We start from the raw sequence: 16,451 nt of genomic DNA on the forward strand, positions 1-16,451 counted from the left end.
GAGCACAGAGTCAGAGACGGACAGGGCAGATCGGGGACGATTAGAGACAAAGACAAAACACTGAGATTATGTCCCTTGTGTGTTTGTAATTGAATGATGAGAGTTTGTACCTGGTGTTGTTGTATCAGCTTGAGCTGAAAAAGATTATTGGGGGACAATTAGAGACAAAGACAAAAGCCATCGGCACAATAACATCAGCAATGTCTTAAAAGCATCAGCATCATCATGTACCGTGTGTAGGAGGAGTCACTGCACAGTTAGAAAAGATATAGCAACTGACTTCAGAACAGTCTGATCAGATCGAGTAATTGTTATAAAAAATGAAAGCCTGCTAGAAGATAGCGATCCAAATAGTCTGTGCGCAAAAAAGAGAAAAATAAACAGATTATGCAGGAGGGAATGTTCGGGGAGACGAGAGCAAGGATTGTGTTTCTGCAAAGAGAGTTGAGTGTAAATAAATCATTGAGTGTGTGCTTTGCTTCTGTTCACTGATATCCTGGTCTTTAACTCCTCCCCGATCTCCCTGCTGTCCTGTTTTCTGCTCTCTCATTGGCTGTCAGTCATCGCCGATGTCATTTTAAGTCAGAACACATTTCACAGTTTTGATTCGCTGGATTTGAAAGGATTTGAATTCTCTCAGATCGCATCTTTGATAATTCACACTGCGTGATTGTCACTCGGGTGAACGAACACAGATTTGCCTGTGATTTCGGCATTTGTCGCCGATCTCACAAAACCTTTTGGCGAGTGAAAATCAGGGCTAAAATCGTGCAGTGTGAACTCGGCATAAGATGAAATAAACTGAAGATAAAAGAAGACATTAAATATCTGAAGATCTCAGCAGAGGAGGATTAGACAACTCCACAAACAGCATTACCAACTTCACTTATTACTCACCAGACTCACTTTATTTCTGTCAGACTTCATGTGATCAAGGGCTCAAGAGCATTTCATTCAAACACATTTCAAGAGTTCACCAGTAGTGGACACTCGTGCAACATAAGCGAGAGATGAGCATAAAAGTGGACGTAAACACTCGTCTCGATGTCCACACTATCCTTCCTAAGCTTGTCTACTCTTCTGCTACACTCAAAACTATCTACTTAATCTTCACAAAAAGAGTACATACTTTTAGGGCGTAGTATAAAGCCTCGTACACACCGGGACGAATATCGGCTCGCGTTATTCGTCAGCGTTTTTCAACGCGTTTTTTGTGTTCACACCCAAGCGATTTTCGCTGACGATGAGCCGAGTGAACATGCAAATTTATTCCCTGACATTAGATGGCGCTTAATGTAAAACAGAAATACCCCGGTCCACAAAGTGCTTCTGACACTCGCTTGTCACTCAGAAGAAGAGAGCAAGTTTGTCGCGTTTGTCATATAGTTCTTTATTCTCGTTGGTGTCTCTTTATAAAGACACCAACAAGACCAGCAGCTCTACATTCATCTGGCCTTGCATCTTCCTCGTCTTATTTCTTCCCGGCAGAGTGTAGTAGACGCTGTATATCTTCTTCGCCATTACGTATGTGTGCTCGGCAAGACCGTTTTGTGTTTGAGCTTCCCCAAGTTGTGTTTTACTGTAACTTCAGAAGCTCCAGACACGTGAGCAAAAGCGGCAATCTCATTGGTCGGATAGTTTTTGACGCGGCGCGTCAAACCAAAAAAATGAACCCGAGGCGTTTTAAAAAAAATTACGCTTTTACGCGTGGCGTTTTACGCGGCGGTGTAGACACTCACATTGGCGCCCATTGTTTAGTCACGAGGCGTTAAACGTTGCCGAATATCGCACGCGAAATTCGTCCCAGTGTGAACAGGCCTGAAGTAGGTGAATTGAGCATTAGAGTAAAAAATAAGTGAAGTCGGCCATATTCTTTTCAGTTTCATCTGAGCTGTTGAGGCGAATGGCAGGACAAACTTTCTCCAGTCAGAAACAAAATGTTGGCAGAGATAACTATTATTTCCAGCATCACTTTTTGGGTTTAACAAATTAACACTGAAGATAACTCCAGCATTACGCTCTGAAAAGCACTGATGTGAGAAAGACAGTGATGATGTACCTTTAGAAACGTGTGTGTTTATAGTTGAGGGATCCTGAGAGTGTGTGATGTGGACTGGAGTCACTGCTGTCGTTAAATCAGCTTGAGCTGTGAAGATCAATGTTACTTCAGATCATTCATACTGTACAATACGACATTCATATTTTAACTTTGATCATCATACATTAAAAGTTAAAATTTTTGCTGTGAACTTTAAATTCCTTTCATCACTATTTATTCTGTTACTTCACTGCAGATCATTAGTTTGAAGCAATGCTTTGAGTTTCTCTTCTGTGAGAGTCAAAGAAGCTTTTGTTCCTCAGTTTGTTCTGGTTCAGTGATACTGATAGACTACTGATAGACCTCAGTGTTACTGACATTATGAGGCTCTTCTAACACTGTTTTCTCACCTGAATACTTGACAGTGTATGTGACTGAGGTCTTGAGTTGATTTCTGCGAGTAAGCTGACATCTCCACTCTCTGTTGTTATCTTCATTCAGGAGTGTTGTAGTCAGAGTGATGATACAGTGATCTGATGATGATGATAATATCTGATATCTGGAGTCTGTCTTCAGATCAACACCAGTCTGATTCACCCACAACAGCTCAAATCCCTCAGAACGAACCCAATAATCACAGGGGGATCCAGCATATGAATACAACTGACAGGAGAGAGTCACAGAGCGGCCTGGACTGATCTCAGTCTGTGAGGATGAATATGATGAAGATGAAGATGATGATGATGATGATGATGATGATGATGATGATGATGATGATGATGATGATGATGACACTGAAACTGAAAACAAGACACAAATCAAAGACTCTTCAATCATCATCTGAGTTTAATAAAGAATCTGCCCTTTTTAAATTGACCACATAATCATAAACTTACCATGAAGAACATGCAGATAAACACGTGCTTCAGTTCCTTGTTTTTTGTGTTTTCCATTCACATCTATCCATTGGCAGATGTAAGATCCATAATCTTCTACTGTGATGTTCTTGATGTTCAGAGAGCAGTCAGACTCCAGACTCAGTCTCTCATGACTCTCTGTGTTTTTATTCTTTATCCCTCCAGTAATCAGTTCAACTGCTGTCTCTGAATGTCTGAATCTGTTATAGTGGATCCATGTTGATTTGCAGTCAGAAAGAGCTTTATTACAGGACAGACGGACATTTTCACCAGAACTGATGAACTTATTCACTCCACTGGTGCCTGAAACACAGTATATCTCAGTGATCATTATGATATATATTAATGAATGAAAACATAAATCCCAGCATAAAAAGCAGAAGTTTTCAATCATAGTCTTTATTCTAACTTAAAGCAAACAACACACTCTCCAGAATAAACTATTAGTCTTTATCAGAGAGCTGTTCAAAGCACTGACACACTCTTAATATGAAGATAATGCTTCATCATCAGATGTTTGAGTGACACTATCTCCAGTATCAGGAATAATACAGTATGATCTGTGTGTATCAATACACAACTCTGAGATCACAACGTGAATGTGTGCAAGAATAAACTGAGCATGTTCAAATGAACTCTTTCCAGACTAATTCCACTAAATGTCTTTAGAGAAAATACAGATTTCTTTACCTGTGAGAAGTGAAGAGAGAATGATCAATCCCAGCAGACACAGATCACACTTATCAGACATTTCTGTTTCTGTCAGCCTTTCTCTTCATTATATATAGTTACAGCTCCTCCTTTAAACATCATCAGCTCCTCCTGTGGTTATTAACTTCCTCTGAACTCATCAACTGAGTGTTTAAACCCGGCTAGAGTTGCTGTATAGTGACACGATGTCACAGTGAAGTGTTTGCTTTAAGTGTGTGTGAAACGTGTGAGAAGTCAATGTACTGTAACGGCACTGGCTCAACACACATCTGATCTGAACAGTTTATTGGCTACTTTTGCACACGAGAGAATTACTGTTAGTTTCACTTCTTCTTTTAGCAGTTTCCCGCATGCCGTTAAAATCTAGAAATAAAATAATTGCATTATTAGTAATAAAATTAGCTTGCTACTGAAAAGGTTTCCAATATCCATGACTAACTTGTAGAAAATGAATTCTAAAAACAATTTTTAAAGTATTTCAAAATGATTATCATCAGCTCAGTTTGGTGAAACAGAAAGTATTTTGCACACACTTCATGAGCGTCTGTAAAGCAGATATTAAATGTCTTCAGGAAGAGTTTCTACACATGGATTATAATATTCTGCTTTACTCTCTCCAGCCCTGAGAAATAGATCTGGGGTGCGTTTCCCAAAGCCAACTATGGTCGCAAGTTCCGTCGTTACCAATAGAGTTCAATGGAAATTGCGATCATTGTTGGCCAACGACGCTTTTGGGAAATGCACCCCAGATCCAGACTCCTTTATTAACATACAAACACCAAATGCCAGTCATTTTCCCTTCGGCGGGTGGATTTCTCAGCGTTACGAGTCGCTCTGACGGGGTTAATTCTCGGTCAGCTGGTTGTGTGTGCTGTGACACAGACTGAGCTGTTTAAAGTGCTTCAGAAATGCTTTAAAGTCTAATTTGAATTTAATTTGCTGTAAAATGCTACATTTTAGCAAGACGCAAAATCTGTTGCGTTGTGCACGTTTCACAACAGTTTCAAAGTGAAATGACCAGTGAGTGGCGCTAAAAGCGTGTCTTTAGTCTTTTTTCCGGAACAGATGAACGTGACTATGGCAACGTTTTATTACGTCGGAGTTTGTTCGTATCATCGCAGTTCTGAGTTGAAATGTCCGATGAGTGGCGCTAAAAGATTAATGCTCCATCACGTTTTAAAATAACACACACACTATACCCTAAACCTACCCGAGAGTGTTAGCAAAAGCAAATGCAACATAAAAACGTAATCATAGTCATGGTATTTAAGATGATTTATGAGCTTTGAGCTCGTATATAATCATGACTCGTCTTTCACAGGATTCGAACCTGAGGTCTTCCAGCTGAGCAACTGAGTGAGCTCAATAAGTGATCATAAATGTGTACGAAAACGATTAAAAGTTGCTGTTTTACTGCCTCTAGTCTTCATTTATTTTAGAAACTGCAGTAATATGTACATATTGGTACGTATTTTGCGTTTTGCAAAAATGTTGCCACAGGAACGTTTTTCTAATGAGCCAATGTTGGCTGTATTTTATGAATACCTTGATGTGTCATTATGAAAGTCAGTGTGTGTCATCGGCACCATGCTTTGAAGATACTCAAGATATTTCTTCCTTGTTAAAACATAATGAAAAAAAAATCTTTTATTTTTTCCTTTTTGTAATGAAACTGGTCTTGACAGATTTCACCATCATCATCACCTGTATTTGTGTTCAGTTCTGTGTCAGTCTAGTGTCTGGTGTCGTCTTTAGTGGATGTGTTGCATGTTACTCTGTTCATGTTTGGATTACCTGTTGTTTAATTAAATATTCCTTCATCTTCATCTTCATCTTCGTGTGTGTTTCTACGCCTGCGTGACAGTGGGTGTTTCTCAAAACCAAGAATGCAAAGAACGGACTTGTGTTCTTGGGGAGAACGCTCTTGCTAGTTGTTCTTGGAAGAATGAACTTGCAAGGTGACGAGCACACAGAACGCTGACAGTTTGAGACGATGTGTTCTTGCGGGTATTGCGCAATACCCTACAGAACTCAAACATTTACGACTCGCCATACATTTTCGTAAAAATGTCAATATTTGAAATCTTCACAGTTGATTTCTCGCATCAAATGTTCTCAGAAGTGAATTGAGTGATGAAATAGCATACGAAATTGTATATTTTAGGCAACAATCAAACGAAATATTCTACAACTCTGCCTCTTTTCGTCAACAATAAAACGAAATATTTTAGAAAACACCACTCTGCCTCTTTTCATAAAAAAAAAAAACTTAAACATATTAGCCTAAATGGCCACACAATTGTGGTTCAGGCAACGTGTACATTAATTATCTTCACTGCATATTTATAACAATATGAAATATTAAAACACAACCCTGCTTCTTTTTTATTTTATTTTAAAAATATGAAACATTCTTGATTTTTATTGCCATTTGTCAAAGAGGGACAGGGTTGTGTCATTTTATTTTACATATAGTGAAGAGAATGTTAAAATAAATATAAAAATATATATATATTTTAAAGTATATAAAATAAAATAAAACAACCCTGTCTCTTTTTGTTAAATGTCATTTTTACTGATCAATAATATCCAGTATAAAGGTATAAGAAGCTAACTTACAATGAGAAATTAGGCAAACAATTAGGCTACAAAGTTAAAGTTAAATAGCCTAAATATATAAAGTTATGAAACTTCACTTTGCCCTCAGCCAAAACGATTTGCCATGGAACAAATATAGATTAATGAGTGAGACCAAAGATCGACACAAGACGAATATACGTCATGTTTATCCACTAGACTAGAGACACCAGAGCCAGCGGCACACGTCAGAAGCACTAGCCGAGGAAAAGCTGTTCCAGTCGGGGTTAATGAGCGTTGAACACCCGGTGATCGCCTGGATCTTACAACTCCGAAAGCGTCAGATCAATTTTTCAAATAGGCGTTATCTTTATAAACAAACCACAGATTTGAGCTTTAAACAACTACATTCTCGCCTGAAACACTCTTAAAATTACATTTCATGACACAGTAACAGTAGTATTTTGATATTACGCGGGTTTTCTCCTCTGGTATTGTTGGTGCGAGATGCATTCTGGGATACATGGCTGTCTCAAGTCCGCACAAGTCACCTCTCGATGCATCCTCGGTAAAAGGGGCGGATCAAGAACACATCCGGGGATTTGAACTGGACTTGGCTAGATGTGAGGCTTGTTCGACTTGAACCGGCGCTGCACAGACCGATCGGTTGATGACATCAGAGTACCGCGAGAGCGATTAGAGAGCAGACGGCTCCTTATGCTTTTGAATCGCTCTCGCGGTACTTTGATGTCATCAACCGATCGGTCTGTGCAACGCTGGTTCAAGTCGAACAAGCCTGTGAACTTTGAATTGGGACAGTACTTGGGCAGCGACTGATGACGTTTCACAAGTCCACAAGAACACAAGTACAGACAAGAACGCATATTGAGAAACGGCCAGTCTCTTTGTGTTGTAGCTTTGAGTTCTAGTATTTTCAGAAGTATGTCATCGATGGCACTGAGAACTCAGTTAGTTTGACCGCACTGTTAAACACACACACACACACACACACACACACACACACACACACACACACACACACACACACACACACACACACACACACACACACACACACACACACACACACACACACACACACACACACACACACACACACACACACACACACAAACACACACACACACACACACACACACACACACACAACTGTGATCATCTCTGAACCAATTTAGCCGGACCGTGTGAACTCTCACACATTCAGAAAACAGTTCCTCTTCTTTCTTAAAGTGTTTTTCTGAAGACAAGAGAAACACAAGAACTACAACTGACTTCAGATACAGCCTTAGATGAAATCCACTGAAGAGAAAAGAAGAAAATTCATCTTCCCAAAATCACAAAACCTAATTTCAGAATGTATTGTGCTGATGTGGAATCACTTTGTCGCTCATTTAAGAATATATCAAAACCTCTCAACATCAATTTCATTATAACAAAATAAAATGTTTGCTCCAGAAAAAAGGGAGCACACCCATCGCTAGATGTCACTGTAAGCAGATTTCCATCTTTATTTGAAAAGTTTTAGGGAAACTGACACGAGTCACGTGTCACGACAGAAACATGAGTGTCAAACATCGTTTCACGTTGGCTGAAAGTGTGTTTGAGGAAGTAATCGTTTTACAGATGCATCATTCAGGGCCTCTTGGACCCCGTGTTCGTTCACACACACATCTGAGCTGCACTTGTGTGAGACCAGGTATAGCACAAAGTAAACACATCTTTACACCTTTTTACTTATCTAATTTTTTATATTTTAAAATGCAGTCACGGGAGAACCATTTAATGCCTACTTTACACAGCATTCGGACGTCATGACGTCAACGAGTGTAGTTTTGGTTTGGATAGTGTGACTGTATGACCGCTGGCCTTTTCTTGCAAGAAAATAAATACCCTTTAAAGACAATTGGTACATGTTTGTCTCTTATTCAGTGATGTAAAATTGTTTGCCACCACAGTATTTTGTGGTATCATCCACACATGCAGGTTGGTTCATAACTGCAATAAAGTAATAACCATTAGGGGAGAGTGGGGTAAAGTGAGACATTTTTAGTGGTGCTTGCTGAAAGCAAAGCAAGTGTTCTCTTGCATACTTATTAGTGGTGCTTGCCTATGGCAAAGCAACACTAGTGTTATTGTGCATACTTATTCTTATTCTTATTCTTATTAGTGGTGCTTGCCTATGGCAAAGCAACACTAGTGTTATTGTGCATACTTATTAGTGGTGCTTGCCTATGGCAAAGCAACACTAGTGTTATTGTGCATACTTATTATTAGTGGTGCTTGCCTATGGCAAAGCAACACTAGTGTTATTGTGCATACTTATTATTCTTATTCTTATTCTTATTAGTGGTGCTTGCCTATGGCAAAGCAACACTAGTGTTATTGTGCATACTTATTAGTGGTGCTTGCTTATGGCAAAGCAACACTATTGTTATCTCACATACTTATTATTCTTATTCTTCTTATTCTTATTCTTCTGGCCACTTTTTGACGCGCTACTCCTCCCGCAGTTTTTGTCACAGACCCACGAATGAGGCGTCAAAACGTGCGGCCTGTTCGGGAATGGTGTGCTATGACTTTTATAAGGGATCGGGGGTACGATGTTCGCCCCAGGGGCGAAAAACCGGCCGAAAAATCCCATAGACTTAACATTGCGTCAAACTTTGACGAGTCGTAGCTCGGAACGAGGATGTCGCAGAAACGTGTAATTTACCACATTTGAAGAGGCTGACAGACTCTGTAAGAACATACCACACAATGGGGTAAAAGTTGCACCCCTGGGGGGCAGGAGCTGCCCAAAGTTTCCACATTGACTTACTATGGTGTAGGACGGCCCATGAAATGGGCCGTCCTACACCATAGAAACCGCTTTTATATTGAACATAACTCTGGATCACAGTGTCGTAGAGACAAAGGGGCGGGCTCATTTTACTCAGACAACCAATCAGTCTCTCAGGATCATTGTGAAGCTATCAAACCACGCCCTAGCAACCATTTAGAGCACCTTAGCAACAACTCCCATAGACTTCCATTGAAAGAGATCGAAGGGATATCTCTGGACTGAATTGTCATAGAAACATGAGGGTGGTCTCGTTTGACTCGGGGCAGCAAACAGCCAATCATGAATCACCTCAACACTTCCTAGCCACGCGCTAGCAACCATTGTCGAGCACCTTAGCAACCAAAATCCAAAGAGGGATATCTTCCATTCTGAATGTCACAGAGGCATGGGAGTTGGTTTATATCATTCATACTGACAAGCAGCCTTTGGAGTTTCATGATTGGCAGCTGCCAAGCCACTCCCTAGCAACCAAACAGAATACCCTAGCAACCATTTTGCAAGACCTATATCTCTGCATCAAAACATCGTATAGAGATGGGGGTTGGTTTATACATTCACATTGACTTTGGAGCTTCATGATTGGCAGCTGCCAAGCCACTCCCTAGCAACCAAACATAGTACCCTAGCAACCGTTTTGCAAGACCTATATCTCTGCATCAAAACATCGTATAGAGATGGGGGTTGGCTCTTTTTACTCATGCTAGCAAACAGGACTTGCTACATGCTAAACATGCTAGCAGTGAATAGCTACATGCTAATATTGATTAGCTAAGTGCTAAATCATGCCAATAAAATGCTACAAACTCAACAGTAACCATCTTTGACAACTACCAACCACCTAGTAACACCATAGCAACCACCCAAATTACCCTAGCAACACCCTAGCAACCACCCAGAACACCCTAGCAACTGCCTAGCAACGCCCTAGCAACCACCCAGAACACCCTAGCAACCGCCTAGCAACCACCCAGGATACCCTAGCAACCGCCTAGCAACACCCTAGCAACCACTCAGAACACCCTAGCAACCACCTAGCAACACCCTAGCAACCACCCAAAACACCCTAGCAACCGCCTAGCAACACCCTGGCAACCATCCAGAATACCCTAGCAACCGCCTAGCAACACCCAGGCAACCACCCAGAACACCCTAGCAACCGCCTAGCAACGCCCTAGCAACCACCCAGAATACCCTAGCAACCGCCTAGCAACGCCCTAGCAACCACCCAGAATACCCTAGCAACCACCTAGCAACACCATAGCAACCACCCAGAACACCCTAGCAACCACCTAGCAACCACCCAGAACACCCTAGCAATGCCCTAGCAACCACCCAAAATACCCTAGCAACCAACCAGAACACCCTAGCAACCACCCAGAATACCCTAGCAACCACCCAAAACACCCTAGCAACCACTCAGAACACCTTAGCAATGCCCTAGCAACCACCTGAACAACATGAATAAGCCATATCTCAGCACCAGAACATAGTACAGACATGTTTGTTGCCTAGTATGCAATCATGTACCACACCCTAGCAACCGAGTGGCGAGTTTTGCCACTGCAAGCACCACTTCACATTTTCTTCTGGAAATGTACATTCTAGTATTGTGATTACTATTCACCTAGACAAAACTTCGGCACGCTACTCCTCCCGCAGCTTTTGTCGTAGACCCATGAATGAGGTGTCAAATCGACCGGTTCATTGAGGAGAGGTGTGCTATGTCTTTTCTAAGCGATCGGGTGTACGATGATCATCCGGCGGGCGATAAATCGGCCGAAAAAAGTCCCATAGACTTAACATTGGCACAAAATTTGTGAGATCATATCTTTTGACCAGGAGGTCATAGAGACTTGGGATTGGGCTCTTTTGACTCGGCATATCAAGAGGCCAATAAGTAGTGACATAATAACTTCATAGCCGTGCCCTAGCAACCACTTGGGGCACCCTAGCAACCATAAAACAACATTTACAAGCCATATTTCAGCTCCAGACAATAGTAGAAACATTATCAGACTGTCAACGAGTCTTTAAATATCATCTCATAAACTGTATAAGCAGACCATAGCAACCATATAGAGTACCCTAGTAACCATACAAACACATGAATAAGCCATATCTCAGCTCCACAATATCGTACACACATGGTTGTTGGCTCGTATGCAATAATGTACCACACTCTAGCAACCGAGAGGCGAGTTTTGCCACTGCAAGCACCACTTCACATTTTCTTCTGGAAATGTACATTCTAGTATTGTGATTACTATTCACCTAGACAAAACTTCGGCACGCTACTCCTCCCGCAGCTTTTGTCGTAGACCCATGAATGAGGTGTCAAATCGACCGGTTCATTGAGGAGAGGTGTGCTATGTCTTTTCTAAGCGATCGGGTGTACGATGATCATCCGGCGGGCGATAAATCGGCCGAAAAAAGTCCCATAGACTTAACATTGGCACAAAATTTGTGAGATCATATCTTTTGACCAGGAGGTCATAGAGACTTGGGATTGGGCTCTTTTGACTCGCCATATCAAGAGGCCAATAAGTAGTGACATAATAACTTCATAGCCGTGCCCTAGCAACCACTTGGGGCACCCTAGCAACCATAAAACAACATTTACAAGCCATATTTCAGCTCCAGACAATAGTAGAAACATTATCAGACTGTCAACGAGTCTTTAAATATCATCTCATAAACTGTATAAGCAGACCATAGCAACCATATAGAGTACCCTAGTAACCATACAAACACATGAATAAGCCATATCTCAGCTCCACAATATCGTACACACATGGTTGTTGGCTCGTATGCAATAATGTACCACACTCTAGCAACCGAGAGGCGAGTTTTGCCACTGCAAGCACCACTTCACATTTTCTTCTGGAAATGTACATTCTAGTATTGTGATTACTATTCACCTAGACAAAACTTCGGCACGCTACTCCTCCCGCAGCTTTTGTCGTAGACCCATGAATGAGGTGTCAAATCGACCGGTTCATTGAGGAGAGGTGTGCTATGTCTTTTCTAAGCGATCGGGTGTACGATGATCATCCGGCGGGCGATAAATCGGCCGAAAAAAGTCCCATAGACTTAACATTGGCACAAAATTTGTGAGATCATATCTTTTGACCAGGAGGTCATAGAGACTTGGGATTGGGCTCTTTTGACTCGGCATATCAAGAGGCCAATAAGTAGTGACATAATAACTTCATAGCCGTGCCCTAGCAACCACTTGGGGCACCCTAGCAACCATAAAACAACATTTACAAGCCATATTTCAGCTCCAGACAATAGTAGAAACATTATCAGACTGTCAACTAGTCTTTAAATATCATCTCATAAACTGTATAAGCAGACCATAGCAACCATATAGAGTACCCTAGTAACCATACAAACACATGAATAAGCCATATCTCAGCTCCACAATATCGTACACACATGGTTGTTGGCTCGTATGCAATAATGTATCACACTCTAGCAACCGAGAGGCAAGTTTTGCCACTGCAAGCACCACTTCACATTTTCTTCTGGAAATGTACATTCTAGTATTGTGATTACTATTCACCTAGACAAAACTTCGGCACGCTACTCCTCCCGCAGCTTTTGTCGTAGACCCATGAATGAGGTGTCAAATCGACCGGTTCATTGAGGAGAGGTGTGCTATGTCTTTTCTAAGCGATCGGGTGTACGATGATCATCCGGCGGGCGATAAATCGGCCGAAAAAAGTCCCATAGACTTAACATTGGCACAAAATTTGTGAGATCATATCTTTTGACCAGGAGGTCATAGAGACTTGGGATTGGGCTCTTTTGACTCGGCATATCAAGATGCCAATAAGTAGTGACATAATAAATTCATAGCCGTGCCCTAGCAACCACTTGGGGCACCCTAGCAACCATAAAACAACATTTACAAGCCATATTTCAGCTCCAGACAATAGTAGAAACATAGTCAGACTGTCAACTAGTCTTTAAATATCATCTCATAAACTGTATAAGCAGACCATAGCAACCATATAGAGTACCCTAGTAACCATACAAACACATGAATAAGCCATATCTCAGCTCCACAATATCGTACAGACATGGTTGTTGGCTCGTATGCAATAACGTACCACACTCTAGCAACCGAGAGGCGAGTTTTGCCACTGCAAGCACCACTTCACATTTTCTTCTGGAAATGTACATTCTAGTTATTCTTATTCTTCTTATTCTTCTTATTCTTCTGGCCACTTTTTGACGCGCTACTCCTCCCTCAGTTTTTGTCACAGACCCATGAATGAGGTGTCAAAACGTGCGGCCTGTTCGGGAATGGTGTGCTATGACTTTTATAAGCGATCGGGGGTACGATGTTTGCCCCAGGGGCGAAAAACCGGCCGAAAAATCCCATAGACTTAACATTGCGTCAAACTTTGACGAGTCGTAGCTCGGAACGAGGATGTCGCAGAAACGTGTAATTTACCACATTTGAAGAGGCTGACAGGCTCTGTAAGAACATACCACACAATGGGGTAAAAGTTGCACCCCTGGGGGGCAGGAGCTGCCCAAAGTTTCCCCATTGACTTACTATGGTGTATGACGGCCCATGAAATGGGCCGTCCTACACCATAGAAACCGCTTTTATATTGAACATAACTCTGGATCACAGTGTCGTAGAGACAAAGGGGCGGGCTCATTTTACTCAGACAACCAATCAGTCTCTCAGGATCATTGTGAAGCTATCAAGCCACGCCCTAGCAACCATTTAGAGCACCTTAGCAACAACTCCCATAGACTTCCATTGAAAGAGATCGAAGGGATATCTCTGGACTGAATTGTCATAGAAACATGAGGGTGGTCTCGTTTGACTCGGGGCAGCAAACAGCCAATCATGAATCACCTCAACACTTCCTAGCCACGCACTAGCAACCATTGTCGAGCACCTTAGCAACCAAAATCCAAAGAGGGATATCGTCCATTCTGAATGTCACAGAGGCATGGGAGTTGGTTTATATCATTCATACTGACAAGCAGCCTTTGGAGTTTCATGATTGGCAGCTGCCAAGCCACTCCCTAGCAACCAAACAGAGTACCCTAGCAACCATTTTGCAAGACCTATATCTCTGCATCAAAACATCGTATAGAGATGGGGGTTGGTTTATACATTCACATTGACTTTGGAGCTTCATGATTGGCAGCTGCCAAGCCACTCCCTAGCAACCAAACATAGTACCCTAGCAACCGTTTTGCAAGACCTATATCACTGCATCAAAACATCGTATAGAGATGGGGGTTGGCTCTTTTTACTCATGCTAGCAAACAGGACTTGCTACATGCTAAACATGCTAGCAGTGAATAGCTACATGCTAATATTGATTAGCTAAGTGCTAAATCATGCCAATAAAATGCTACAAACTCAACAGTAACCATCTTTGACAACTACCAACCACCTAGTAACACCATAGCAACCACCCAAATTACCCTAGCAACACCCTAGCAACCACCCAGAACACCCTAGCAACTGCCTAGCAACGCCCTAGCAACCACCCAGAACACCCTAGCAACCGCCTAGCAACCACCCAGGATACCCTAGCAACCGCCTAGCAACACCCTAGCAACCACTCAGAACACCCTAGCAACCACCTAGCAACACCCTAGCAACCACCCAAAACACCCTAGCAACCGCCTAGCAACACCCTGGCAACCATCCAGAATACCCTAGCAACCGCCTAGCAACACCCAGGCAACCACCCAGAACACCCTAGCAACCGCCTAGCAACGCCCTAGCAACCACCCAGAATACCCTAGCAACCGCCTAGCAACGCCCTAGCAACCACCCAGAATACCCTAGCAACCGCCTAGCAACACCATAGCAACCACCCAGAACACCCTAGCAACCACCTAGCAACCACCCAGAACACCCTAGCAATGCCCTAGCAACCACCCAAAATACCCTAGCAACCAACCAGAACACCCTAGCAACCACCCAGAATACCCTAGCAACCACCCAAAACACCCTAGCAACCACTCAGAACACCTTAGCAATGCCCTAGCAACCACCTGAACAACATGAATAAGCAATATCTCAGCACCAGAACATAGTACAGACATGTTTGTTGCCTAGTATGCAATCATGTACCACACCCTAGCAACCGAGTGGCGAGTTTTGCCACTGCAAGCACCACTTCACATTTTCTTCTGGAAATGTACATTCTAGTTAGTGGTGCTTGCCTATGGCAAAGCAACACTATTGTTATCTCACATACTTATTATTCTTATTCTTCTTATTCTTATTCTTCTGGCCACTTTTTGACGCGCTACTCCTCCCGCAGTTTTTGTCACAGACCCACGAATGAGGCGTCAAAACGTGCGGCCTGTTCGGGAATGGTGTGCTATGACTTTTATAAGGGATCGGGGGTACGATGTTCGCCCCAGGGGTGAAAAACCGGCCGAAAAATCCCATAGACTTAACATTGCGTCAAACTTTGACGAGTCGTAGCTCGGAACGAGGATGTCGCAGAAACGTGTAATTTACCACATTTGAAGAGGCTGACAGACTCTGTAAGAACATACCACACAATGGGGTAAAAGTTGCACCCCTGGGGGGCAGGAGCTGCCCAAAGTTTCCCCATTGACTTACTATGGTGTAGGACGGCCCATGAAATGGGCCGTCCTACACCATAGAAACCGCTTTTATATTGAACATAACTCTGGATCACAGTGTCGTAGAGACAAAGGGGCGGGCTCATTTTACTCAGACAACCAATCAGTCTCTCAGGATCATTGTGAAGCTATCAAGCCATGCCCTAGCAACCATTTAGAGCACCTTAGCAACAACTCCCATAGACTTCCATTGAAAGAGATCGAAGGGATATCTCTGGACTGAATTGTCATAGAAACATGAGGGTGGTCTCGTTTGACTCGGGGCAGCAAACAGCCAATCATGAATCACCTCAACACTTCCTAGCCACGCCCTAGCAACCATTGTCGAGCACCTTAGCAACCAAAATCCAAAGAGGGATATCTTCCATTCTGAATGTCACAGAGGCATGGGAGTTGGTTTATATCATTCATACTGACAAGCAGCCTTTGGAGTTTCATGATTGGCAGCTGCCAAGCCACTCCCTAGCAACCAAACAGAGTACCCTAGCAACCATTTTGCAAGACCTATATCTCTGCATCAAAACATCGTATAGAGATGGGGGTTGGTTTATACATTCACATTGACTTTGGAGCTTCATGATTGGCAGCTGCCAAGCCACTCCCTAGCAACCAAACATAGTACCCTAGCAACCGTTTTGCAAGACCTATATCTCTGCATCAAAACATCGTATAGAGATGGGGGTTGGCTCTTTTTACTCATGCT

At 42.5% G+C, this 16,451-nt stretch overlaps 2 protein-coding genes across 2 annotated transcripts in view; both read right to left on the reverse strand.

The window, feature by feature from the left end:
- Positions 1–16,451, reverse strand: part of LOC143714465 (uncharacterized) — a 318,540-nt gene that overhangs the window by 245,745 nt on the left and 56,344 nt on the right. The window lies entirely within an intron of this gene.
- The window catches only part of LOC143714456 (uncharacterized), a 49,687-nt gene that overhangs the window by 2,343 nt on the left and 30,893 nt on the right, over positions 1–16,451 (reverse strand). Inside the window, exon 4 of the mRNA XM_077205674.1 lies at positions 2,060–2,146. Within this exon, the coding sequence (XP_077061789.1) occupies positions 2,060–2,146 (87 nt within the window). The remainder of the gene's footprint in view (positions 1–2,059; positions 2,147–16,451) is intronic.

Source organism: Siphateles boraxobius, unplaced genomic scaffold (genome assembly GCF_051911475.1).
Source record: "Siphateles boraxobius isolate OS27281-9 unplaced genomic scaffold, OSU_SipBor_1 54, whole genome shotgun sequence".
Lineage (NCBI taxonomy): Eukaryota > Metazoa > Chordata > Actinopteri > Cypriniformes > Leuciscidae > Siphateles > Siphateles boraxobius.